Source organism: Corvus cornix, chromosome 15 (assembly GCF_000738735.6).
Source record: "Corvus cornix cornix isolate S_Up_H32 chromosome 15, ASM73873v5, whole genome shotgun sequence".
NCBI classification, from domain to species: Eukaryota; Metazoa; Chordata; class Aves; order Passeriformes; family Corvidae; genus Corvus; species Corvus cornix.
Window position 1 is genome coordinate 12,469,441 of NC_046345.1, and position 25,505 is coordinate 12,494,945.

The 25,505-nt window shown below is 63.6% G+C and overlaps 4 protein-coding genes across 6 annotated transcripts in view; 2 read left to right on the forward strand and 2 right to left on the reverse strand.

The window, feature by feature from the left end:
• Window positions 1-587: 587 nt before the first annotated feature.
• RASAL1 (RAS protein activator like 1) lies at window positions 588-8,955 on the reverse strand. The gene is given in 20 exon segments (XM_039561347.1): window positions 588-691; window positions 774-909; window positions 1,418-1,555; window positions 2,534-2,641; window positions 2,643-2,710; window positions 2,852-2,996; window positions 3,834-3,971; window positions 4,072-4,264; window positions 4,387-4,499; window positions 4,586-4,650; window positions 4,857-5,010; window positions 5,082-5,199; window positions 5,299-5,387; window positions 5,578-5,715; window positions 5,827-5,908; window positions 6,709-6,838; window positions 6,920-6,981; window positions 7,065-7,178; window positions 7,267-7,323; window positions 8,562-8,955. Coding segments are annotated over 20 exon segments (2,217 nt in total). The 5' UTR covers window positions 8,627-8,955.
• Window positions 8,956-10,139: 1,184 nt separating this feature from the next.
• WSB2 (WD repeat and SOCS box containing 2) lies at window positions 10,140-14,155 on the forward strand. 2 transcript variants are annotated; one of them, XM_039561041.1, is made up of 9 exons: window positions 10,140-10,216; window positions 10,315-10,486; window positions 11,240-11,475; window positions 11,648-11,779; window positions 12,036-12,136; window positions 12,321-12,493; window positions 12,708-12,821; window positions 13,197-13,304; window positions 13,506-14,155. In XM_039561041.1, exons 1-9 carry the CDS (start codon window positions 10,201-10,203, stop codon window positions 13,666-13,668), a joined length of 1,215 nt encoding a protein of 404 aa, XP_039416975.1. In that variant the 5' UTR covers window positions 10,140-10,200; the 3' UTR covers window positions 13,669-14,155. The 2 variants fall into 2 exon arrangements, with proteins under 2 accessions (XP_039416975.1, XP_039416976.1); XM_039561042.1 differs by having other exon boundaries at window positions 11,243-11,475.
• Window positions 14,156-14,559: 404 nt separating this feature from the next.
• Window positions 14,560-17,112, reverse strand: RFC5 (replication factor C subunit 5). Of its 2 annotated transcripts, XM_039561044.1 has the most exons (11): window positions 17,020-17,110; window positions 16,860-16,924; window positions 16,571-16,707; window positions 16,376-16,455; window positions 16,064-16,137; window positions 15,769-15,928; window positions 15,584-15,665; window positions 15,375-15,504; window positions 15,112-15,189; window positions 14,973-15,027; window positions 14,560-14,834 (listed from the first exon to the last, which is right to left on the reverse strand). In XM_039561044.1, the coding sequence occupies exons 1-11, from the start codon at window positions 17,049-17,051 to the stop codon at window positions 14,738-14,740; spliced, it is 990 nt and encodes a 329-aa protein (XP_039416978.1). In that variant the 5' UTR covers window positions 17,052-17,110; the 3' UTR covers window positions 14,560-14,737. The 2 variants fall into 2 exon arrangements, with proteins under 2 accessions (XP_039416978.1, XP_039416977.1); XM_039561043.1 differs by having other exon boundaries at window positions 14,973-15,189; window positions 17,020-17,112.
• Window positions 17,113-21,153: 4,041 nt separating this feature from the next.
• KSR2 (kinase suppressor of ras 2) overlaps window positions 21,154-25,505 on the forward strand; it is a 73,971-nt gene continuing 69,619 nt past the window's right edge. The window contains 1 exon segment of the mRNA XM_039561040.1: window positions 21,154-21,339. Within this exon segment, the coding sequence (XP_039416974.1) occupies window positions 21,163-21,339 (177 nt within the window). The 5' untranslated portion in view covers window positions 21,154-21,162.

Below are 25,505 nucleotides of genomic sequence, written 5' to 3' on the forward strand. Positions count from 1 at the left end.
GTGCCCTCTCCGTGTGTATCTGCTGTCCCCTCGTGGAGGGAGCCAGTGCGGTGCTCTGTGGTGCCCGTGGGGCTCTGCAGGCGTGTGCCAGCCCCCACCCCGGCTGCAGGGTCCCCATAGCACCCCCAGTGCCCCTCAGGGCTCCCCGTACCTGCCTGGCCCGGGCAGGGGGGCCCGGCCACCGCGCTGCCCACGGCACCCCCGGCCAGCGCTGCCCTGCAGGACAGGGACCCTCAGGACATTCCCACCCTGCCCACCAGCACCCAAAGGTCCCCCTGGGTACCCCTGTGCCACCTTCTTGACCCCTGGTCCCCACCACCCTGCAGGACAGGGACCTTCAGGACACTCCCACCCTGCCCTCCAGCACCCAAAGGTCCCTCCGGACCCCCAGCTCCCACTGTCCTTGGGGAGAGGGACCCTCAGGACACTCCCACCCTGTCCACTACTCCCTAAAGGACCCTCAGGACCCCCATATTTGCCCTCAGGATCCCAAATCCCCACCACTCTGTGGGACAGGGACCCTCAGCAGGCTCCTCCCGTGCCCACCAGCACCCAAGGGACCCCCGGGCCCCCCCTGTCCCCCGGGCTCACCGCAGGTGCCCGTAGAGGCTCTGTGCTGCCACCGCGGGGTCGCCAAGGTCGCTCCACTCCGCCAGCAGCACTGTGCCGTGGGTGCGGCTGCACCCGGGCGCTGCCAACGACAGCAGTGGGGACTCAGGGACACCGACACCCCCATCCCGGGCGCCCCAAGCCCAGGGGACCCCCAGTCCTACCAGCACAGGTGCGCTGCAGGCAGCAGGTCCAGCGGCCGGCGTGGAAGGTGCCGGGGTGGCACGTGGGCAGCGTGTCCCGGTTGGCGCTGGTGGCCTGGTGCAGGGCCCACAGCCACTGCCACAGCTCCGGGGCGCTCTGAGGGACAGCAGGGACGGGGGCAGCCCCGAGGCTGGGCACTGCCAGGGCGGGGGAGGGAGGAGGGAGGGGTGGGCACCGGGGCTGGGGGACAGGAGTGATAGTTTGATGACAAAGCTGCCCAGTGGGAAGTGAAGGGGAGGTGGTGCTGCAGGAGCCAGGGTACCCCAATGACCCCAGTACAGGACCCCAGTAATCCCAGTACAGCCAGAAACCACTACTGATCCCAGCACAGCCAGGGCTGGCACCCCAGTGACCCCAGTGCAGCCAGGGTAGGACACCCCAACTTCCCCAGTATACCCAGTTACCCCCTTGGCCTCAGTACTCCCAGTGCTCCCAGTACAGCGGGTGCCTGGGTACAGCTGGATTTGGGACCATTCCCATTGTCCCATGGGGGTGCCTATGCCTGGGTGCTGGGGAGGGGGCCTGGGGTTCTGGGGGGTTCTTGGGAGGCTCCTGGGGGGTTCCTGGGGTTTTTGGGGTGCTGGGGCAGAGTGGGGTGACCCACCTTGCACTGGAGGTAGGTGGTGTGGAGCTCCCCGGTGTCACCCTGTGCCACCACCTGCAGGACGTGCGGGTGCTGGAAGGTGCCCTCGTCCACCTGCTCCACGGCCCGGATCTGCTCCACCGGGATGGAGCTGAGCACCTGGGGACCCCCAAACACCCCAAAACATGAGCCCACGTCCATATTCCCCACTCACTCCGCTGAGATGGAGCCAAGCACATGGGAATGAACCCCCCAAACACCCTGACACACGAGCCCACCTCCATGTCCCCCACCTGCTCCATCGGGACGGAGCTGAGGACCTGGGGATCCCAAAACACCCCAAAATATGTGCACCCATATCCGTGTCCCCCATTCAATCCACCAGGATGGGCCGGTGCACCTGGGGACCCCTAAACACCCCAAAACGTGACCCATGTCCATATTCCTCACTCACACCACTGGGATGGAGCAGCGCACCTGGATACCCCAAAACACCCCAAAATATGGGCCTGTGTCCATATCCATTACCAGTATCCATGGAACACCTGGGGAGCCCCAAACACCCCAAAACATCTGCACCCACATCCATATCCCCTGCCTTTTCCACTGGGATGGAACAGCACACCTGGATACCCCAAAACACCCCGAAAGATGTGCCCATGTCCATATCCATTACCCACATCCATGGAACACCTGGGGAACTCCAAAACACCCCAAAAGATGTGCCCATGTCCATATCCATTACCCACATCCATGGAACACCTGGATACCCCAAAACACCCCGAAAGATGTGCCCATGTCCATATCCATTACCCACATCCATGGAACACCTGGGGAACTCCAAAACACCCCAAAAGATGTGCCCATGTCCATATCCATTACCCACATCCATGGAACACCTGGATACCCCAAAACACCCCAAAAGATGTGCCCATGTCCATATCCATTACCCACATCCATGGAACACCTGGGGAACTCCAAAACGCCCTGAAAGATGTGCCCATGTCCATATCCCCCCACTCCCCCCACTGGGATGGAGCAACTCATCTGGATACCCCAAAACACCCCAAAACTTGTGCCCACATCTTTCCCCCCCCACCCCTTGGCACAGGGTTGGGGGTCCCGGGCAGCACCCACCTGCCCCTGGGGGGCCCTGGCACAGGCCAGGGCCTGGGTGCTGAGCCTGAAGTGCCTCTTCTTGAAGGCGAAGCGGGGCAGCAGTGCCACCCCCCGCTCCGGGGCAGGTGTGCAGGGGACCCTCCTTGATGGTGGCCGGGGGCTGGCAGTGTCCCTGTGGCATCGGCACCTCGCCCACTGCGGCCGTGGCAGGGAGGCAGCGGTGTCACCCCAAGTGCCACCACCTCCCACAGCCCAAGGATGCTCCTGGCAGCACCGGGGTGATGCCACTGACCCGGCAGCAGCAATGTCCCCTCCCTGCCTGCTGTGCCCGCTCACCCTCGGGGCTCTCCACGGTGACCAGGGCATCCAGGAAGGCCCGGACACGGGTGACACTGGGCAGGAGGATGGCATTCAGCGAGGCCATCCACGGCTCCTTGCCCTGCCCCAGCTGCAGCCCAAGGTTCCCGATGCTCTGCAGCGCCTGTCCCATGCAGGGAAGGGGTCACGCTGCTGTGTCCCCTCTGGTGTGACCCCCTGGACCCCCCCAGCTGCTCGTCTGGACCCCGAGGGCTCAGGGATGGGGGTGACAAAAGGAAAACGGAGCAGCTGGAAGGGTGCCCTGGTGCTGTGCCCAGCTTGTGGTGGCACGGCCTGGGGACGGGCAGGGCTGGCTACAAGCGGCACAGGAAGGAGCCAGCCTGTGGTGTGTGGCATGGGGGTAGGAATGGCTCTGACGTCCTTGGGGTCACCATCATTCTCTGGGGTCCTCAGCCCTCCTGCCTTGGATCCCATCCCTCCCCAGGGCATCCTCGCCTTTCTGGGGTCCCCATCCCTTTCCGGCCTCCCCATTCCTTGTGGGTTCCCATCTCTCCACAGGGTCTGCGCCCCTCCCCAAAGTCTCTGGCCTTTCTGGGGTTTCTCTCTGAAGTCCCAAATCCTCTCTAGGCTCCCTATCCCTCCCCACACCCCTTGTCTCTCCCAGTGGTCCCCATCCCTCCCTGGTGTCCCCATTCCTCTCCAGGTCCCCCACTCTCCCCAAGGGTCCCCATCCCTCCCTGGGCTCCTCAACCACCTCCAAGGATTTCTATTCCTCCCTGGGTTTCCCACCCCTCCTCTGTGTCCCCATCCGTCCCCAAGGTCCCCATCCCTCCCTGCTGTCCCCATCCCTCCCCAAGGTCCCCATCCCTCCCCGGTGTCCCCATCCCTCCCCAAGGTCCCCATCCCTCCCTGCTGTCCCCATCCCTCCCCAGGGTCCCCACCACTCCCTGCTGTCCCCAGGGTCCCCACCACTCCCTGCTGTCCCCATCCTGTCCCACACCTTGGCGAGCAGCAGGAGCGTGCGGCCGACGCGGGGCTCCGCGTGCTGCTCCCAGAGCCTGAAGAGCTTCGGGGTGAGGACAGCGGGGGCGAAGAAGCGAAGGAAGAGAAACCCACTGATGGAGAAGTACCGGACCTCCTGCATGGGGACAGGGACAGGGATGGGGACAGGGACAGCTCAGAGTTTAGGGCAGTGGTCTTGGGGTTGTGCAGATCCCCAGCCTCACCGTGGGCCCCACCTCGTGCTGCGCCAAGGGGAACCGCTCCTCCACCCGCCTGCGGAGCTGCTTGAAGGCCACCCTCATGGGGAGGGGACACTTGTCCACTGAGCCCACGATGGCATCGACGATGTCCGCCAGGTAGCCCTTCAGCAGCTCCAGGCTGCTGTCCCGCACCTGCGCCTCTGGCAGGGACCCCTTGAAGGAGATCCTCCTGCAGGGACGCTGCCAGGTCAGGACGAATGGGGGCCCTGAGTTGGCCAAAAGTGACTCATGCAGCAATGAGGGACCCTTCCTGCAGGAGACAGGGGGACATGCCAGCTACCATGTGCCCACCTGCCCCAGCTCAGCTCCATCTTGCCAGGGTCCAGCTCCACATACTTCTTCTCCTCAAAGATGCGGTTCACCACCGGCTTCAGGACCTCGTGCAGGTAGGGCAGCCCCACCACCTGCAAGGGGTGGGAAGGCACTGCCCTGGTCCCCAGATCATGGAGGGGACATGGGACATCATGGAGGTGTCCCTTCCTGTGCTCACCTTCATGAACTGCTCCATGGTTTTGGAGGCCAGCGAGTTGGAGCGGAGGAGGGTGTTGGGATCGGCTGGAAGAGCACAGAGGCTGTGGCAAGGCAAGCACAGGGTGACGTGCCAGCTGTCCTTGGTGTGCTCAACCCCAGGGACAGCTGGCACCTTTCCTGCCTCCCCCTTGGTGGCCTCATTCTTTCTCTATGGGGGTCTGGAGGGACCCTGCCGTGGCGTTTCTTGGGGTGGTCCTGGCACTTACTGGTGGGGTGGCCCTGGCACTTACTGGTCCTGGCCAGCTCGTGGGTGGTGAGATAGTCCAGGAGGGGCACAGTCAGCCCCTGCCCCAAGAAGATCTTCACCAGCTTGGTAGCCACGTCCTGCCGGCTCTCCCCTGAGGTCACCTCCTCCAGAACAGCCAGGGCTGTGCCCTCCGGGGGCTGTGGGGAGGGCGGGGTGGGCACAGCGAGGCCTCCACACTGGGGTGGTTCCTCCCAGCCCCAGCACCCACCTGGCCCGGGCAGAGGATGGGCTCAGTGAGGAGCTGGATGAGGGGCTGGTAGTGGTGGGGGGGCAGGACCGTGTCCTACACCAGCCTCACTGCCAGCCTCAGGGCACCCAGCTGTCCCCTGCAATGACACCGGGGGCTCACATGGGTCCTGTGCCCTCTGTGGGGCCACCTTGTTCTGCCCTGGTCACAACCACCCGTCCCCACTGCCTGCACTCACCCGTGGTCCTTGGTGGTGCTGGGGAAGGGCGGGAGCTGGAACCAGCCCCTGGTGGGGCCTGGGCAGAGGGTGTCCAAGGGGAACTCGACCTGGGGACAGAGGCAGGGTCTGGGTGGGGTTGCCAGACCATTGGGGGACAGCCCAGGACACGCAGGGTCTGCATGTGGCACTGCCCCCATCCCAGTGGGTCCTGACCTGGGGTCACCCAGACCCCACACACGGAGGTGCAGAGGTGCCCCCGGGACCCTGCCCCGTTCCAGTGTGCCCTGAGGTCCTCACCCTTCCCAGGAAGTCGTTCTTGCCCACAATGTCCCAGTCCCAAACCTCCACGCTCAGCACAGCCTCTCCCAGCTCCTGCTCCGGCAGCTCCAACTCCAGCACCTCATCCCAGTGTGGGAAGCGGGTTTTCTTAATCACCTGCTGGGCACAGGGACTGGTGGCCCAGGGGACGAGGCACCTGAGGGTGCCTGAGCCTCCACGGGGTGCCCCAGCCCCGGGTCCCACACCCAGCACCCAGCACTGACTCACGGCTGTCTCCAACGTGTGCCCGCAGCACGACACCCGGGCAAAGGGGTCCGAGGTGCCCGAGGGGTCCCGGGGGGCCAGGTCCCTGTGGGGACATGGGGGTCAGTGGGGGCACGGTAGGTTTGTCCTCACCATCAGGGTCCCGGCACCCCCATGTCCCCCCTTTGTCCCAGCTCTCCTGGGCATGGGGGGCAGCCAGCGGGTGCCAGGGGATGCTGGGGGGATCGTGCCCCCATTTCCAGAGGAGGCCTTCCTCCTCCAGCCCCTCGTGGGGGGTGCTGCTGTCCCTCCTGGCTGTCCCCATGGCCACCCTGTCCCCATGGCCATCCTGTTGCCTTGGTAGCCGCTTTGGTTGCCATGGCAGCGGGATGCTGCCTCTGCTGCCTGCTCCATCTGTCAGCTGCGTGTGTGTCACTGTGTGTGTCACCGTGCGTGTCACCGTGCGTGTGTCCCTGTGCACGCTCACACGCGTGCACACACACGTGTACACACACGTACACCCCCCAAACCCAGATGGGCAGCCTGGACCGTGCCTCAGTTTCCCCAAATTTTGAAACCAAAAGGCAAAAACCTGGTGTGAGAGCCGACTACTGGGCTGGGGAGCAACTCCAGGCACTCTACAGCGCTTTTGTCCCCCTGTCCCCAAGCAGGGATGGCAGCGCATTTCCCACTGAGCCCCCATGGCATCGTCACACGTGGGTTGGCATCACTGATGTCCCCAGCCTGGTGCAGCGAGGACCCTTCCCAGTGTGGAAAGGGGAGGACAAGTCCCGTGCCACCTCTGTCCCCATCCCCTCCTCTCCTCCCTCCTGCCAAAAATAGGGCCCCATGGTGGTCGCAGCCCCCCGGAGCTGCCAGCCCCACAACCTGTGCCAGCCCCACAACCTGGCCTGGATGAGGTGGCAGCGCAGCACCCGTGGGTGGCCCCGCTCGGGGACTCACAGCTCCAGGTGGATCTCACCCTGCACCTCCTGGTCGGGGTTCACAGGTGCCAGGCTGAGCCAGCCGTCCATGCCTGCCGAGGGGGACAGCGTGGGCACCCCATAGTGCCAGGGCGGGTCCCGCTGTCCCCCACCCCGCCATGGCCCCCACTCACCCCGTGGCTCGGCCGAGATCTGCTGGTGGCTGAGCGAGACCTTGCCGATGACATCGTCCTGCCTGTGAGGGAACAGACACAGCAGGACACTGGTGGGGACATGCCACCCCCCCAGTGCCCACCCGTGCCCCTGTTATCCCCCTACCCGATGGTGTCTTCATCCAGCACATAGACGGCGAGGCTGTGGAACCCATGGGGCAAGAGCAGGGTGTATTCTTCGCCCCAAAAAGGGTTCAGGCTCTTCCACACCGTGGCCGTCCTGCCGGGATGGCAGAGGTGGCCGCGCCCCCAGGGAAGATCCCCCATCCCTGCGTGTCCCCTCCCAGCGTGTGGCAGTGTCCCCGTACCTGGCCACCACCTCGTTGTCCACCTTGACCACGCAGTAGGGATCGCTGGAGCCGGACCTGGGCAGGGCATGGGGGTGCCCACGGTCAGCCCCCACTCGTGGGTCCCACCCATCTTGGCACGGCCTCAAACCCCAGCAGTGAAACACCAGCCCGGGGGTGAGATGAGTTGCCCGGTCTCAGCCTGGCCCTGCAGCTGACACTGGGATGGGGACATCCTCTTTTCCCGGCCCTCCTTGAGCTGAGGGACCTGCTGTGGGTCACCCCAAGACCCCGCCCTGTGTCCCTGCGCCACCCACCCGCGGGTACCGGTGCCTGTCCCGCAGCACAGCCCAGCCCGAGTCTCTGTGACAACCCTCGGTGCCAGGGTGACACCGGCCTGTCCCCTTCTTCAGGGAGCACAGGATGGAGGGATGAGGGATGGATCCAGGGATCATCCACACGGTCCCTGCAAAGCCCCTTCCTGCTGGTTTCTGGCAGCTGGACCAGCACCTAAGGGTGCCGGCCCTGGGGTGCTGCTGGCGCCCCAAATCCCCAGGCGGTGCTTCCACAAGGATTGGGACCCCGAGACAGATGAGGGAGGTGACCTCAGTCTCTGTCCCTGCCACGGGACGGGAAGCGGGAGCCGCTCACCCTCTCCACAGCCCCATTATAGCCCCAAGCTGGGTTTGGGGTGCTGGGAATGGTACTGGGCACCCCATCGTTGTGCAGATAACCAGACCCCCGCAGTGGGATACCCAGCACGGCGCCGTGACCCCCCCCGGTGGGGAAACTGAGGCAGGGACACGGCACCGTTCCCAGCTGCCCGGCCCTGGGAGCGGCCGGCGGTGCCAAGCTGGCACATCCGCAGGTGCCCGGGACTGCCAGCTCTGCCGAGCCGTATCCCCGGGGCAGGAGCAGGCGGGGGTCTCCCCGCACCCCCCCGCTCACCACCCCACCCCCCAAAGGGTGCAGATGCCCAGCAGGGGTGGGGGTGCAGGGGCTATGCCCCCCTCCCCCCCCTCCCCCCCCAGTGTCACCCCCAGGCTTGGGGGCATCCTCTGTGCCCACCCTGCTGGGGGGCACGAAAGAGATACTAAAGGGGCTGGGGGGCTCATACGCCTCTGGGGGGGGGGCTGGCAATGCCCGCGCCCTCCAGACCCCCACTGTGGGGCAATGGGTGCAAGCAGGGACCCCCAAAACTGTGCGGAGAGCAGAGCACCCAGAGGGAGAAGAGCACGCAGCACCCCCTCCCCGCCACATCTCCCGGGGTGGGTTTGGGGGAAACAGGGGGGCCCTGAGCCCCCCAAGTCACTCACACGTCCTTGGCCGGCAGGTCCTTCCCCTCCAGCACCCGGCAGCGCAGCGAAGTGGTTTTGGCCATGCCGGCGAACTTCAAACTTGGGGGTGGGCACCTGGGGGGCTGCGATGGGTGCCCGGGGGTGCCCTGACCCCCCCCAAAGCGCCGGCGGGGCTGCCAGCGCCGGCCTCCGCCTCCGCCGCTTCTCGCCGTCGCTTCTTCCTCTTCCCTATTCAGGTTGGTTTTGTCGCCGCTTCGCTCCCACCTGCGCCCGAAAGCCCCGGCGGGCACAGGGCGAGCGTGGGTGAGGTGGCACTGTGCCCACCGTGGGGGTCCCGTCGCGGGCCGGTGACCAGCGAGCAAAGCCACCCCCCGTGCTAGAGGTGGGGAAACTGAGGCACGGGGTCACGGCAGAGCGGTGGCACCTGGGGTGGTGGGGGGCTTCTGCCATGTCAGAGCTGAGGGGCACAAGGGGTGGGGGGCTCGGTCTGGACCCCAAAGTGCCAAAATAAGGGGGGAATGGGTGAACACTGGACTTGGGGATAGGGGGAGGAAGGAGGTGCATGGGACCCCCAGGACCCCCAAGGGATCTCTCCCCCTCCGGGTGACCCCAGCCCTCAGAGGGGACACGCTGAGCCCAACTGGGGGGACTCCGGCAGGTCTTGGGGTGTCTGTGGGTGCAGCACCCCAATCCTACTGCTCCCTGCACCCCGGCCTCGCTGCACCAGGGAGCCCGAGGCATGGGGACGGAGGGCACCGGGGGGCGAGGGGGGGCATCCCTGCCCTGGTGAGGCACAGTGGGGACATGGGGGGCTGGAGGGTGCGGAATTTGGGGTGCGGGAGGGGGGTGCCCAGATGTCTCCTGCCGTGACTCACGGGGGGCATTGCCAGGGTGGGCATCACCCAGTGGGTGCTGAAGGGGCTCAGAGGGGGGGGCTGATGTTGGGGTGCTGATTCTTAGCGGGGACGATGTGGGGGCACGGGGTCATTGGGGTGCTACTAATGGGGGGCTCAATGAGATCCTTGGGGGCTGCTGGGGGCGCTGAATGTGGGGGTGCTGGTCCTGTGGGGACTGCTGAACGGGGGCGGGGGGTGTCATCCAGTGGGTGCTGGGTCCTGGGGGTGTCACTGCCGGGGGGTGTCACCCTGTGGGTCCTGGGGATGGGGGTCACTGCCAGCAGTGTCCCCGTGTGGGTGCTGGGTCCCTGAGGGGGTCAGTGCTGGGGGATGTCACCCTGTGGGTGCTGGGGACGGGGGTCACTGCCGGGGGATGTCACCCTGTGGGTGCTGGGGACAGGGGTCACTGCCGGGGGGTGTCCCCGTGTGGGTGCGGGGTCCCTGAGGGGGTCACTGCCGGCAGTGTCCCCGGGTGGGTGCGGGGTCCCTGAGGGGGTCACTGTCCCCGGGCCCGGCGGGCGGGGGGAGGCCCCGTTCCCGCCCTTTCTCCCTCAGGGGAGCTGTTCCCCGTCCCCCTCCCGCCCCATCCCGGCGCTTCCCCGGCGCTCCCCGGCGCTCCCCTGTCGCGGGGCGGTGCCGTTGGCGGCGGGCCGGAGGAGGCGGCTCCGGGTCCCCTCCCCGCGCCGCCGCTTCCGCCGCCGCCGCCGCCGCCGCCCTGGGCCGGGCGGGCCCGGCGGGGCCGAGCGGGCGGCGGGGCCGCCATGAAGCCGAGCGAAGGTGAGCGGGAGCCGGGCGGGGACACAGGGGGGGCTCGGCATATGAGGGGTGACGGGGGTTTTGGGGGCTCTGGGGCTAACGTGGCCGTCCCGCCGCAGAGGAGCCGGTGCTGCTGGCGGAGCTGAAGCCGGGCCGGCCCCAACGCTACGATTGGAAATCCAGCTGCGAGACCTGGAGCGTCGCCTTCTCCCCTGACGGGGCCTGGTTCGCCTGGTCCCAGGGACACTGCGTGGTCAAGCTGATCCCGTGGCCCCTGGGGGAGGCCGAACTGTGAGTGCGGAGTCATGGAATGGGTTGGGTTGAGAAGGGACCCTAAAGCTCAGCCAGTTCCACCCCCTGCCATCGGCAGGGACGCCTTCCACTATCCCAGGCTGCTCCAAGCCCCGTCCAACCTGGCCTTGGATACTTCCACGGGCAGCTTCTCTGGGCACCCTGTGCCAGGGCCTGCCCACCCTCCCAGGCAACAATTCCTTCCCAATATCCCATCCAGCCCTGCCCTCTGGCACTGGGAAGCCATTCCCTGTGTCCTGTCCCTCCATGCCTTGTCCCCAGTCCCTCTCCAGCTCTCCTGGAGCCCCTGCCAGGGGCTCTGAGCTCTCCCTGGAGCCTTCTCCAGGTTAACACCCCCAGCTCTCCCAGCCTGGCTCCAGAGCAGAGGGGCTCCAGCCCTGGAGCATCTCCTCCTCTGGTCTCACTCCAGCAGCTCCAGGTCCTTCTGATGTTGGGGACCTCAGGGCTGGGGCAGCTCTGCAGGTGGGGTCTCACCTGAGTGGGGCAGAGGGGCAGAATTCCCCCTCCGCTGCTGCCCACACTGAAGGATCAGCCCAGGACATGGTGGTTTCAGGCATGGCCAGCCCTCACTCACCAGCACCAAAGTTCTTTTCCCCAAGGCTGCTCTCCATCCATCCATTTCCCAGCCTGGACTGATCCTGGGGCTTGCTCAGTGTGGGGTGAAGATGGGTGCACAAAGCTGAGGCGGGGGATCCCGGCGTGAACGTTCCACCCATCCCTGCCTCCCTCCAGCAGCTGCAAAACCTCGGAGCGCAAGAGCCGGGGCGGCAAAGCGGAGACCAGGAGCCGTGGGGCAGCCAAGGAGAAGACTCTGGAGTGTGGGCAGATCGTGTGGGGCCTGGCCTTCAGCGCCTGGCCAGCAGCTGAGGATGGGGACACGGATCCTGCCTGTACTGTGGGGCTTCCCTGCCTGGTCCTGGCCACCGGGCTCAACGACGGGCAGATCAAGGTGTGGGAGGTGCAGACAGGTGAGCAGCCCTCGCTGTCCTGGCTTCAGGCTGGCTGTCCCTTGTTCCCCTGTGGAAGGAGATCCCATCTCCCTCCTTCCCCAATACCTGCCCTGTCCCAAGCAGGGCTGCATGAGGGGCACTGCCTCAATCCCAATGGAGGGATGGCACTGAGCATGGCTCCTCTCCTCAGGGCACCTCCTCTTCAGCCTCTTGGGACACCAGGATGTTGTCAGGGATCTGAGCTTTGCTCCCAATGGAAGCCCCATCCTCGTGTCGGCCTCGCGGGACAAGACTTTGCGTGTGTGGGACCTGAGCAGGGACGGTAGGAACATGCAGGGATATCCCTGTGCTGGGTCAGGGAAGGAGGAGAAACCCACCTTGTTGGGAGAGGACCTTTGGGGACAGTATTTGAGGCAGAAGGGGCCAGCAGAGTGTAACCTGGGAGGTGCAGGAGGGCATTGCCTTGGGATTTACCCAGGGAATCCCCAGCACAGTGTGAATTCCCACTGGGGAAAGGGAGGGAAAGCAAAGCCAAGGAGTCCTGCTCCCCTCTGGTGACACATTTCTGCTGTCCCCAGGGCGGCAGGTCCAGGTGCTGTCAGGCCACGTGCAGTGGGTCTATTGCTGCTCCATCTCCCCAGACTGCAGCATGCTCTGCTCCGCCGCTGGCGAGAAATCGGTGAGTCCTGCAGGATGGGAGCCATCCCTGTGCCTGCCAAATCCAGCCCTCTGTGCCCCCAGAAACCCCCCTGGGAGAAGGGGCCAGGCCATCCTGCCCTGGCTCCTCAGGAGCTGGCAGCTGGGAGCAGGGCCCGTGTGGTTTAAACCTTGGGATGCTCCCAGCCTGATCCCATATCCTGCAGGCACTGCTGTGGAGCATGAGATCCTACACCCTCATCCGGAGGCTGGAGGGCCACCAGAGCAGTGTGGTGTCCTGTGACTTCTCCCCGGACTCTGCGCTCCTTGTCACCGCTTCCTACGACGCCTGCGTCATCATGTGGGACCCCTACACCGGCGAGCAGCTCAGGACGCTGCGGTACGGACCTGGGAGGGGACACAGCAATGCCAGGGAGCCTTTTAGGGCTGGATGTGGCTTTCCCTTCTCGCTGGGCACAGCCACCACCTCTCCCCTGCTGCCAAGGGTGGCATGGGGGTCTGGCTTGCCAAGTCTGACTGCTCTGCCAGCCCCGGCTGGGGAAGGTGCTGGTGGCAGCCCAGAGCTGACGCTGGGATGTTGTCCCCACCCACAGCCATGTCCCATTGCACTCCACGCTGGATTCCAGCAGTGAAATCCACACCAGCTCCCTGCGCTCCGTCTGCTTCTCCCCCGAGGGGCTCTACCTGGCCACGGTGGCGGACGACAGGTGAGTGAACTCCTGTGGGGACCCAGAGAGGGGCCCAGCAGGAGACCAAAATGAACGAGGAGCTCAGGAAGTGGGGAATAAATGCACCAGGTCCCCAGCAATTCCTGGAATAAGTGGAAAGGTCAGGCCCGCTGGGACACCATGGCTTGGCTGTGACAAGGGGTAGCAAGGTCAGGGCCCTGCCACCCTGAGCTGAGGTTCCTGTCCTCCTGGGTGCTGTGCCACCCTCAGCATGTCACTCTCTGCAGGGGACAGTCCTGCCTGGGACACTCCCATGGGAAGCAAATCCTTCCCCAGTTTGTGTGTCTTCAGGTGATCCCAGAGGCTTCATTTTGGCAGCAGGCACCGCATCGTGTCCTCTCCCTTTCTCCACAGGCTCCTGAGGATCTGGGCCTTGGAGCTTCGGTCTCCAGTGGCCTTTGCCCCCATGACCAACGGTCTGTGCTGCATGTACTTCCCACATGGAGGATTCATTGCCACAGGGTGAGTAAACACCAGAAGAGGGCGGAGAAACACGGGGCTGCTCCCTCCTCCTGCAGCTCAGCAAATTCTGGGCTTCCCTGGGGGCGCCTGATGGTTTTCCTGGGCTGCATGCTTGCAGCAAGCTTGGGAATATTTGGGGGGCAATTGGAACTCCTTGTGTCCTTCTGCCCTGTGCTCAGGGTTGTTTGGATCCCATTGCAGGACCAGGGACGGCCACGTCCAGTTCTGGACAGCGCCGAGGGTCCTCTCATCGCTCAAGCACTTGTGTCGCAAAGCCCTGCGCACCTTCCTCACGACCTACCAGGTGCTGGCGCTGCCCATTCCCAGGAAGCTGAAGGAATTCCTCACTTACCGGACTTTTTAAGGCAGCAGGGGGAGCAGAGGCATGGAGGTGAGCCCCAGGGCTCAGCCCGGGCTGCTGGTTCTGCAGGAACGTCGAGCCATGAGCCAGGAGCGCTGCTGCTCCCGTGGTTTTGGGGCTGTGGAGGGCTTTTTTTGGTGTCATAATACAAAAACCCAGCAAAATCCCACGCAGAGGGCGAGGGGCAGAGCTGCAGTGGCCCTGCAGGGGACACGGGTGGGACACAGGTCCCCCTGTCCCCTGCTGCCTGCTGGGGTTGGGTCAGGTGCTTCTGCTTCCGAGTGCAATGGTGTGGGATGACGGTGGGGCAGCTGCTGTGGGAGCAGAGCTGTTGTCACCTGCACAAATATGGGGCTAAACCCCCCTCAAAACACCCACCTGGGAATGCCCCTCCATCCCGGTGGAGCGCAGGCTCTGCTGCTCTCCTGGCGTGGGCAGGAGCGGGACAAGCCCGAGCGGGTGTCAATAAACAAAAATTGATTCCTCATGATTTCCCTCCCGGCTCGCTCAGGTGACCTGGGAGTGCCTGGCACTGCCCTGGCTGCCAGGGAGGGGTGGCAGAGGTGTCCATCTGTGCAAAAAGGTGGCTTCAGTCCACGCCCTGCTCCCATTCCTGTTGTTTTCTCTCCGTGCTGGAGCGCGGCACTCGATCAGCCCAATTCCCAGACATGCTGAGCATGCAGCAGTGTTTTGTTTGTCCCCTTTCTCCAGCTTAGCTGGTGGCTGGAGCAACAGCACATTCCTTGTGTGCTGGCAGGCTCTGTGGAGGGAATTCTCCTCCAAACATCCCCAGGATGTTGTTTTTCCCTTGGGAACGGCTGAACACAGAAAGCTGGTGCTTCCCTAACCCCCCACCTCCCTCCAGGAGGGAAAAGCAAAGACCAGTGTGACCTGCTGGGCTTTGGAGGCACCTGTATTTCCCCAAGGAGCTTGGGAATAACGTTACCCAACTCTTGTGCCCTGGCTGTGGGCTCAAGGCTTCCATAAAGGGACTGGGAGGCTGCAGGGAGCAGCTCCAGGCACGGGGCCGATGGTCCTTCCCAAATCCAGCAGCAGATCCACCTGGCAGGACTCAGGCTTCGGCCACCACCAGGTCCCTGGTGACCTGGAAGGCGGCGATGAGGGAGCTCAGCTGGATCTTCTCGCTGGTGCCAGCAGCCAAGCGGTACCTGGAGAGGGGGCCAAGGGAAGCTGTAGGCCTTTCCACCACTGTGGGTGCCCCCCAAAGCCGTGGGCTGTGTGCCAGCGGTGCCCAGCGGCCACCAGGAGCCACCCCAGTGTCGCCACACTGGGGGAGCGTCACTTACTCGATGTCTGCCAGCTTGATCAGCAGCTGGATGCGGATGGAGGGTGGGAAGTCGACTGTGGAGAGAAGGAAACGCTCGGTGAGGGCCAGGGGGAAGTTTGGCCTCTCCAGGATCATCGGGAGCCGGACCCTGTGCCCACCTCTGTGCACGAAGAGATGGATCTCGGTGAGGATGTCCTGCAGGGCCAGGCCCTTCAGCGTCTTCAGCTCCATGATTTCTGGGATGAGAGTGAGTCAAGGCCTTGCTTCCAGGCTTTTCCCTGCCAGATCCCTGCTCCTCATCTCCGCAGCAACCCCGAGGGGCCTCCCCAGCGAGCAGCACCCGCCCCAGACAGATCACAGAGACCCCGGGGAAAGAGCAGGATTTATCCCAGCTGGGAATAACCCCCAGGGCAAAGGATACGGCGGTAGGCAGTGGAAAAATCCTGGTTCAGCATCCAGTCGAGGATGTTGGCGATGTCAGACTTGAGGGGATGCCCCGTGCAGGTGTAAACGTTCTCCTCTGTCACCTTCCCAAAGGCCATGGAGGTGCTCTGAGGAAGAGGAGGGAACAGGGAGGATGAAGAGGCCCCTCCAGCTCAGCTGGCCAGGGGCTGATGGCCACATTCCCACCTGCAAGATATTGAGGGCCCTGCGCATGTCCCCGCTCGAGAGGGTCACCAGAGCCTTCATCCCGTCCTCAGTCACATCCACCCTGGAAAACAATGCCGAGGGAAGTGGAACCGTGGGAATCCAACCTGCTGCTCCTCCCGGGCAGGGAATGGGGACAGAGGGGTGTGCAGGGATCCCCCGCTCACCCCTCCTCCTGGATGACGTGCTGGAGCCGCGGCACCATCAGCTCCGGGGTCAGGGGGCCGAAGCGGAAGCGGGTGCAGCGGGATTGCAGGGCGGGAATGATCTTGGAGAGGTAGTTGCAGATGAGGCAAAACCGGGTGTTTTCTGTGAACTTCTCGATCACTGCAAAAAGGAGGGAGGGGAGGAGGATCCTTGGCTGCTGCCTCATCCTGATTCCCACCCTGTGCCGGCTGGATGAGGCTGATGGCTGCCCACAGTGTGGGATTCCCGCGGTGTGGAATTCCCAGTGCCCCTCACCTCTCCTCAGGGCATTCTGAGCATCCTGGGTCATGGCGTCGGCTTCATCCAGGATGACGAGCTTGAAGCCTTTCCTAGGAAAAAGGGTGGGTTTGATGCTGGAGAAGGGGGGAGCTGGGATGTTTGTTCCCAGCCTGACTCCTGGGAAGCCCTTCTTACATCCTCACCCTCCCTGCTTGCTGGGCACCTTCCCACCTGCTCCAGCACACTGCCCACCCCGGGACCCCCCAAATCCCCTTCCCAACCCAAGTGCCAGGGCAGGAGCGTGCCAAAGGGACAGGGAGCTTTGGGAAGCACAGCCCCACCACGTACTTAAAGATGGTCCTGGTGCTGGCGAAGCTCAGGATGGGCCCTCGGACGATGTCGATGCCGCGGTCATCGGAGGCGTTGAGCTGGAAGGAGACAGTGTGGATCCGCATCCCTGCATCCCAATCCACCCCATCCCATCGCATCTTGTCCCATCCCACCCCATCTCTTCCCGCTCCATCCCATCCCCTCCCCGCTCACCTCCAGCACCATGGAGCCGAATTCCCGCTCCCGGTACAGCTGCCTGGCACAGGCCAGGATGGTGGATGTCTTCCCGGTGCCGGGCGGCCCATAGAGGAGCAAATGCGGGAGCCGATCCTCGCTGATGAAGCGCTGCACTGCGGGTTAACGGGATAACAGCGGGATAACAGCGGGATAACATCGGGATAACAACGGGATAACATCGGGATAACAACGGGATAACGGGGCCGGGGGACACTCGGGACCGGCGGGGGGAGTCACCGCGGGGGGCGAGGGGGATGTTAATTACCGGTGCTGAGGATGTCCCGGTGAGACACCAGCTCGGATAGCGCCTGCGGACGGTATTTCTCCACCCTGCACCGGGGAAGGAAAGGAGCGGAGGGTGAGCCCCGGGGCAGCTCCCGCCGCTTTATCCCGGTATCCCGGTATCCCCCCGCTCCCGGCCGTACCACGGCAGGTTCGCGCTGCCCGCCGGCGCCATGTTGGGAAGTCTCGCGAGAGCGCCGCGAAGCGCGCGAGAGCGCCGGGGCGGGGCGGGTCTGAGGGGTCCGGGCGGGTCCCGCTGGATCGGGAAAATCCCGGCCCCTTCCAACCCCGAATGGGGCAATTCCCGGGATGGGACAGCCACAGCTGCTCTGGGCACCCTGTGCCAGGGCCTGCCCACCCTCCCAGGCAACAATTCCTTCCCAAGATCCCATCCAGCCCTGCCCTCTGGCACTGGGAAGCCATTCCCTGTGTCCTGTCCCTCCATGCCTTGTCCCCCGTCCCTCTCCAGCTCTCCTGGAGCCCCTTTAGGCCCTGCAAGGGGCTCTGAGCTCTCCCTGGAGCCTTCTCCTCTCCAGGTGAGCACCCCCAGCTCTCCCAGCCTGGCTCCAGAGCAGAGGGGCTCCAGCCCTTGGAGCAGCTCCGTGGCCTCCTCTGGACTCCTCCAGCAGCTCCAGGTCCCTCCAGTGCTGGGACCCCAGAGCTGGACACAATATTCCCACTGGGATCCCACCTGAGTGGAGAGGGAGAAACCCGCCCCATCCTCCTGTCCCTGTGCGTGGCAGGGGGTGGGACGAGGTGACCTTTAAGGTCCCTTCCAACCCAACCCATTCCATGATTCTGTGACTGTGGGAAGAGCACGGTGCTGGTGTTCACCATGGTGCCTGTGATCCTGGGGAAATCAGGGCAGCAGGAATTGCTGGATCAAGGTTGTGAGCAATGTTTTGGGCAAGCACAGTGCCCCTGCCCTCGGAAAGCCTTGGGATGAGAGGGGCACCTTTGGGTGCAGGGACACTTGAGGAGAGGAGACCTGCTGGGATCCTCCCAGTGTGATGGGAGCAGCAAACTCCGGGGGTGGCTGCGAGAACATAACACCTTTATCCCTGTCCCTGCTGCTTCCCAGCACCTCTGGAAAACCCCCGGAGCCTCCTTTAGAGAAGGGGCTTAGAGAGGAGAATCAGCCCAGGCTGCTGGAGCGATGCTCCGGTGCTGCTCCGATCCCATGCCATGGATGGAGAACGGAAAGCAGGCGGGAGTGAGAGGTGCTGGCTTGGAAAATGCAGGTGGAGCGAGGATGGGAAGCCATCCATTGGGAAGTAGAGGTGCAGGGCAAGCAAAAAAATCCCTGCAAAAATCTCGTTGCTGCCAAGGGAAGTGAAAACATCAAGAGCTCCAGGCTGGGTCCTATGAAACCCCAAAAATCTCCTGGAGGGCAGCTGCTTTCCTGTTGGTTTTTTTTCCCTTTTTTCCCCATTTTTTTTCCCTGCAGCCCCATAAAGGAGAGCAGGAGCTGGAAGCTGAGGTCAGCAGCCCCAGCCGTCCCTCTGGGCGCGTGACAGCTGTGACAGATGGCCCTTCCCTTCGGAGCCTCCAGGTCCTTCCCAGGCACCTGGGAACAGCCGGGAGCTGGGATTTTCCTGTACGTCCTGGATCCAGAGCTGCTGCTCTCCCCCTGGATCTGCCTTCGCCTGGGGCAGGCTCTTGTCCTCCTAAATGGATTTTTCCAGGCGTTTCCCCCATCATTAATAAATCCTGAGCTCCAGAGCAGGGAAAATCTTTGGGGGTGTTGTTTAATAGGGTTAAACTGATGAGAGCATCCCCCTGCGATGGCTCTGATTTCCTTCTTGGATGGAGATGGTGGGACAGGGATGATGGGGACAGAGGTGATGGTGACAGAGATGTGCTTCCAGAGAGGATGAAAACAGGTGTTCCTAAAGATCTGAAACCCAAGGGGTCCTCCCACCCCATGTGGAGCTGAAGAAGTTCTTTGCCATATTAAAACCCAAGGAATCCCAGTGCTGATATCCAAAGGCTCCTGTGGAGCAGCTCACCCCGAGCCGGAGCAATGAACCCTCGTGGGGTGGTTTTGGGGGGATTTGGTGGGAAACTCCTGCTGTGGTGCTGTGGTGTTGGTTTCCCAGGGTGGAGTGGCCATGCCAGGGGATTCTCTCTCCCTTCCTGGCAGGATGTTGTGCCTGGAAGAGCCCCTTTGGCACTGAGGGAACATCAACCCAGTTTAGAGACTCTGAGTAGCTCCAAACCCTTTTCTCATGGAGAAAACCAGCAGAAGTCAATTAAAACATTACCAGGTAATTTTATATGGACTCATTGTGCCATTCCCGCTGTCTGGAATGTTCATCCACCTCTCGGACCGTGGCCAGCTCCAAGCGTGGGAGCTGTCCCACAGGCTGCTGAAGGGTTTTTTGGGAAGCATGAGGTTTGGTGAGCACGCAAAATCCCTGCAGCTCTGGTGCTTTTATCCCAGTGGGGTCTCCCTGCTTGCAATTTATTTTATATTTTCCTTTCCTTTCCTTTCCTTTCCTTTCCTTTCCTTTCCTTTCCTTTCCTTTCCTTTCCTTTCCTTTCCTTTCCTTTCCTTTCCTTTCCTTTCCTTTCCTTTCCTTTCCTTTCCTTTCCTTCCCCTTCCCCTTCCCCTTCCCCTTCCCCTTCCCCTTCCCCTTCCCCTTCCCCTTCCCCCATTTCCCACCCCTCTGAGCCCCCCTCACAGCCAGCCTTGGGAACAAGGTGGAAAAGGGACATCCCAGCACGGGGATGAGCCTGGAAATTAAAAGTCCTGATTAATAAAAAAGGCAAAATTCAGCTTTTTTAGCCATATCCCCACTCGGGGGGAATCGACCACTGTGAGCACAGATAAAGCCATTGGGAGTTTGGTTTGTGCTCTCCCAGCACTGAGAGGGACTGGGATGGGGATTCCAGCTGGGAATAAAGTCACGTATCCAGAGGCAGGGAGGTCACGGCTGTGCCTGGAGCAGGTGGAGGGTCTGGGAGCATCATCCTGGCTCCGTCTCTCCGGAATAATTCCTGAGTGTTGGCCGGGTTTGGCCCCCATTGCTCCAGACCAGGAATCCCCATTGCCCCAGATCCCCCCATTTCCAACCCCCCCATTGCCCCAGAACCCCCCTGCCCCCCCCATGCATCATCCCCCCCCTTCACCTCTGGCTGCTCCCCCCATCCCATTCCCGGGAATCAGAGGGATTGGGATGATCGTGGGAAGGGCTGGGGGGATGGGGATGGGGGAGACGGGGATGGGGAGGTGTGGGGATGGAGACAGGGGTGGAGGTGATGAGGATAGAGAGGCATTGGGGTTTGGGGCATGGGGTGGATGGGGATAGGGATGGGGATAGGGATGGGGATAGGGATGGGAATGGGGGAGTGTTGATGAGAATGAGGTGTGGGGATGGGGGGTGGGTGGGGATAGCGGGAAGGAAAGTGCTGGGGCTGGGGGTGGTGGGGCTGGGGAGGGTTGATGGGATGGGGGTGCTGGGGTTGGGGGTGTTGATAAGGTTGGGGGGATGTTGATGAGGATAGGGAGGTGTGTGGGGGATGGGGGTGATGGAGCTGGGGGTGATAAGGTTTGGGGAGTTGTTGATAAGGTTGGGGGGGGTGTGTTGATGAGGATGGGGGGTGATGATGAGGACGAGGGTGATGGGGCTGGGGGGGATGATGTGGGGGTGATGATGAGGATGTGGGGGTGATGGAGCTGTGATAAGGATGGGGGATGTTGATAAGGTTGGGGGATGTTGATGAGGATGAAGGTGATGGGGCTGCGGGGGATGATGATGTGGGGGTGATGATGAGGATGGGGGTGATGGGGCTGGGGGTGATAAGGTTTGGGGAGTTGTTGATAAGGTTGAGGCGGTGTGTTGATGAGGATGGGGGGGTGATGATGTGGAGGTGTTGATGAGGATGGGGGTGTTGATAAGGTTGGGGGGTATGATGATGAGGATGTGGGGGTGATGATGAGGATGCTGCTGTGTGAGTGCGGGGGCGATGCGGATGCCGGGAAGCTGCCGGGGCCGGGGGTGCCGGGCCGGGGGTGTGCGGGGGGTTCCCGCGCGGAGCGGCGCGCAGCGAGCGCGGCCCCGCGGAGCCGGAGCGCGCCGCCCCGCCCCCGCCCCGCCGCGCCCGGGGGGGGGGTAGCGGCGGCGGCGCCGCGCTGACGGCTCGGTGGGCACCGCGATGCTGCGGGCCGCGGCCGAGCGGGGCTGAGCGGCGGCGGGGGCCGGCGAGCGGAGCCGAGGGAAGGGGGGGCCGCGGCGGCGGCGGGCGGAGGGGAGGGCGGGCGGGGGGGGGGGGGGCGGCGAGCGATGGATGAGGACAACATGACGAGGAGCGAGGAGCAGGAGCTGAGTCTGCAGAAGGCGCTGCAGCAGTGCGAGCTGGTCCAGAACATGATCGACATCAGCATCTCCAACCTGGAGGGGCTCCGCACCAAGTGCGCCGCCTCCAACGACCTCACGCAGAAGGAGATCCGCACCCTGGAGGTACGGGCCCGCCGACCCCCCCCCAACATCAACACCCCCCCATCACTCTCCCCCCCACCCCCCCGGGCCGCGGCGGGTTCCCCCGCGGCGCTGCGGTGCGCCCGAGTGAGGCTGCGCGCTCTGCAGGTGGCCCCGAGGTGGGTCCGGGACCACCGAACGCTCCTGCCGGGACCCACGGGGGCGGCCCGGCCCCGGCCGCAGCCCCCCGGTATTCCCTCGGTATCCCCCCCGGTATCCCCCGGCATCCCCCGGCCCGGCCGCGTCCCTCCCCCGGCTCTCACCGCCCCGGCAGGCGGCATCCCCCGGCCCACCTGCATCCCTTCCCCCTTCCTGCATCCCCCGGCCCGGCCGCATCCCTTCCTCCAGGCTCCTGCTCCAGCCGGGCTGCATCCCCTCGGCCCACCTGCAATCCCTGCTGCCCGGCTCCATCCCCCCAGCCCGGCTGCATCCCTTTCCCTGGACTGCATCCCCTCGGCCCACCTGCGTTCCTGCTGGCAGGCTGCATCCCACGGGCCTGGCTGCATCCCTTCCACCAGGCAGCATCCCCTCGGCCCACCTGCATCCCTTCCACGGGGCTGCAGCCCCCGGGGCCTGGCTGAATCCCTTTCCCTGAGCTGCATCCTCCTGGCCCACCTGCATCCCCTCCAATCCACCTGCATCCCTCCCACCAGACGGCATCCCCCCGGCCCCACTCCTGCCTCCAAGGGGATGAGGCTCCCCTTGGAGCGTGCAGAGCCCCAGCTGGGGTGAATCCACGGTTCAGTAGGAGGTCGGTGGGCTGGGGTGGGCAGGGAACGGCCAGGGATTCCCAGGGCTGAGCAGGATCCCTGCAGCTGGCGCAGAGCGGGGAGAAGCGAGGCCGTGACCCTGGGGAGACGCCGGCGGGGCCGTGCTGGTGCTGTGGGGGCGGCTGACGCGGAGCCGGGGCTGTGGGTGGGGGGATTTCGGAGCCTGATCCCATTCAGGCCTTTTGGCTGGTCCTGCAACTCCTCTGTGGGGCAGCTGTTGGCTCTGGACCGTGACTGGAACACCCTGTCCTGCTTCCAAAATTCCCGAGTGCTGTGGGAGCAAGGGGGACATCACCACGTCACTGCTGTGCCAGTCGTGGGGAGACCCCGGGTTTGGGGTGCAGCTCCCTGCTCTGCATCCCAACTTGTGCTCATTCCCGCTCCCACCCTGCTGTCATCTCCCCTTGATCCAAGCCCTGTCCCATCCCATCCCAGCTGTTGGTCCTGGAGCAACCTCGGGAGGGGGATAACAGTGCTTTTGGGGTGTGCCGGAGACTTTTTGGGATGCAGGCAGGCTCCAAATCCCCAGGAGAACCTGCCAGGAGGGGCAGGACTCCATGAGCTCATCCCACACGGATTGATGGCCTTGTTGAGGATTCCCTGTCTCTGTCCCACGGACACGGAGGGGAGCATGGTGGAGCCATCCTGGTGGGATGCTCCTTCCCGGCATCCCGGTGTCACTGGGGCAGCCCAAAGGGGCTGGATGAAGAGTTTGGGGGTAATCAGAGGGATGTTATCCTACAAATGCTCACAGGGAAGCACCTCTCCAGCCCCTATGGATCACTCAGTGCCAGCCACAGGGAGCCCTGGCATTGCCATCCCTAAAACACCCCCAAACCGGGAGTTTGGGATGTGCCAGCCAAGGACAGCCCTGCTGACACTCTCCTGTTGTTTTTCACTTCTAAACCAGAGTGATTCCCATGAGGGGAGTGAATCCAGGGCCAGATTCACGATGCCAGCCCTGGACTGGCTCCTGGTGTTGTCCTGGGTTGCCACCAGCGTCAGCAGGAGCGGAGCTTGGCCCTGAGTCCCCAAGTCTCTGTGTCCCTGAGGCCCTGCTGCCACCACCACGTCCCAAGGACATGACACAGACTCCGAGGCCATGCTCGGTGCCTCTTCCCTTCCCCTGGGCACTGTTCCCGGCCCGGGCACTGCCATGGCAAAGGGAGCGGTGAGCTGGGATGTGGCACTGGGAGGGCACTGGGAGGGCGCTGGGGACAGTGCCCAGCCCTTGTGTCAGCACGAGGCTGGAATAGAATGGGTGAATCCATGGTTTTTTTGGTTAATCTTCATAGGCTGAACCCTGGTTTTGCTGGATTAATAGAAGTTTTTCCTTTCTTTTTTCGGTTTTAAGCCGCTTTAGGGTAGATGTGAGCTCCCATCCTCCTGCGTCCCACCGTGCCGTGTTTTTTGGGACGGGTGCCACAGCTGCAGCCTGGTTCCAGTGGCAATCCTTGGGGCTGGGAGGTGTTTTGGGTCTTGCTTGTGCCTTGGGACAGGCTCCAGCAGGAGCCAAGGCAGCGGCTGGGATCAAACAGTGGGAATCGGGGCTGGTTTGCTTCCTGTGGGGTGGCATCCAGAGGGATCTGAGTGTTCATCCCTCAGCCCTGCCCAGGCTGTGGGGTTTTGTCCCTGTCTGAGTGTGGCAGTTGGGCTTTATGGGTCTAAATTTGGGGGTTGGGGTGTGACTATGGACGGGGGGTGCTGCATTCGGTGGAGTTTGGGAACAGCAGAAGGAAAACTTGCTCAGAGCTGGGCGATATTCCCGGCTGTCCCACGGCACCGTTCTGTCTGGGGGGTTAAACCCCATCCCAATGTCAAAATGTGGGGCAGGGTTCCCAGAACCTGGTGGATGGCTCCAAGGATAACCCCGGGATCAACAATCCCCTGTCCCTGGGCTGCCGTGCTCCTGCCGAGAACGGGGAACCCGCCCAGGACGTTGTGTGAACACGTGGGTGAGGATGGGAAGAGGCTCCGAGGAAAGAGCTGTGGCCTTTCCCAAAGCTCCACGGGCTGTGGAGATGCTGTCCCAGCACTGGGATTTGTCCAGAGAAGCTGTGGCTGCCCCTGGATCCCTGGAAGTGCCCAAGGCCAGGCTGGACATTGGGGCTTGGAGCAGCCTGGGACAGTGGAAGGTGTCCCTGCCCAGGGGGTGGAACTGGATGAGTTTTAAGGTCCTTCCAATTCCATGATTTTATGATTCTCACTGCCCGAATGTGTGGATTCTCTGGTGTCTCACACCACGGGTGAGCACAGCACACTTCTCCCACAGCTGGATCCTCCCAGGATGCTGGATGGAGACATTTCGGCTCCTGTATTCCCGACAAAATCCCCAGGGACCATTTAGCATCTCCCGAAATAAAGGGTGCGCAGAGCCAGAGACATCCCAGGAGCCCAGCAGGGTCTTGGGAGAGCCCTGAGAGGGAAAACAGAACCGTGGCAAGGAATTCCCCAGCCCCAGGCTGCTCCAGGTGCCTCTGGAATAACGAGCCCCTCGGTGGGAGCCGGGGAAGAGTCGCTCCGGGCGCATCTCTGCTTCGTGGAGAAGGAAATTTAGGGCTCCAGAGGAACCCCTCACTCCATGGCATGTGCTGGGATCCTGCTGAGATGGGATGGGATGGGATGGGATGGGATGGGATGGATGGGATGGGATGGGATGGGCATTCCCGGCGGCTCACGGGCTGCCAGGTGAATGAACTTGCCCCTCCTGGATTTTCCACCGCCTGTCCCGGTCTCCAGGCAGGGCCGGTGCTGTCGCCAGCCCGGCTGACGTCAGGGATCCCATTCCAGGGGGGAACAGCCGCCCTCCCGCTCCTTGGAGACCGGCTCGGAGTGGGGGTGGGGTGGGGAGCAGCCACTCGCGGCCGTGCTGGGTTTGGGATGACCCGAGGGAAAATTCCTGCTCGGGGTGATGGGAAGGGTTGGGATGGGAAATCCAGCTCCAGCCCTGGGTGATCCCGGCCCCTCGCCTTGCTGGGGTCACCCAAGGTGCCGTGGAGTGGGGACATCGCTCCCGTCCCAGCACCCACCCCCGGGGGCAGCAGGGACGTTGTTTTCCGAGGAGCTGGGGGTGGGGGGGGGGGGTTCCAGGAGCTGCTGGAGCCTCCAAAGGGAAGGGAATCCTGGCGGTTTCACTTCTTTGTGTCAGAGCATCGCTCCTGCCGTTCCCCCGGGCAGTGCTGGAGCAGGGAGAGGCGCTGGGAAGGTTTGGGAAACAACCCCCAGCTCCATAGGAAAAGGGTTTTGGATCATCCCCGGCAGCATCCCCAGCTGGACCAGCAGCAAATTCCAGCAGCGGGAAGGGGGAGATCCGCGGGATTCCCACCCCTCTCCTTGCGCCCCCTGCCCTCTTCCAGGTGGGGAAACTGAGGCACGGAG

What these genes read in the sequence shown, in the direction of transcription:
- WSB2 (XM_039561041.1), top strand. An exon ending in GGTGTGGGAGGTGCAGACAG is followed by an intron (nt 11,476 to 11,647) that starts GTGAGCAGCCCT and finishes TCCTCTCCTCAG; the next exon opens with GGCACCTCCTCTTCAGCCTC. An exon ending in GGAGGATTCATTGCCACAGG is followed by an intron (nt 13,305 to 13,505) that starts GTGAGTAAACAC and finishes ATCCCATTGCAG; the next exon opens with GACCAGGGACGGCCACGTCC.
- RFC5 (XM_039561043.1), bottom strand. Translation starts at nt 17,051, where the DNA reads ATGGCGCCGGCGGGCAGCGCGAACCTGCCGTG. An exon ending in AGCACCAGGACCATCTTTAA is followed by an intron (nt 16,138 to 16,375) that starts GTACGTGGTGGG and finishes CCTTTTTCCTAG; the next exon opens with GAAAGGCTTCAAGCTCGTCA. An exon ending in TTTTTCCACTGCCTACCGCC is followed by an intron (nt 15,190 to 15,374) that starts GTATCCTTTGCC and finishes CTCTCATCCCAG; the next exon opens with AAATCATGGAGCTGAAGACG.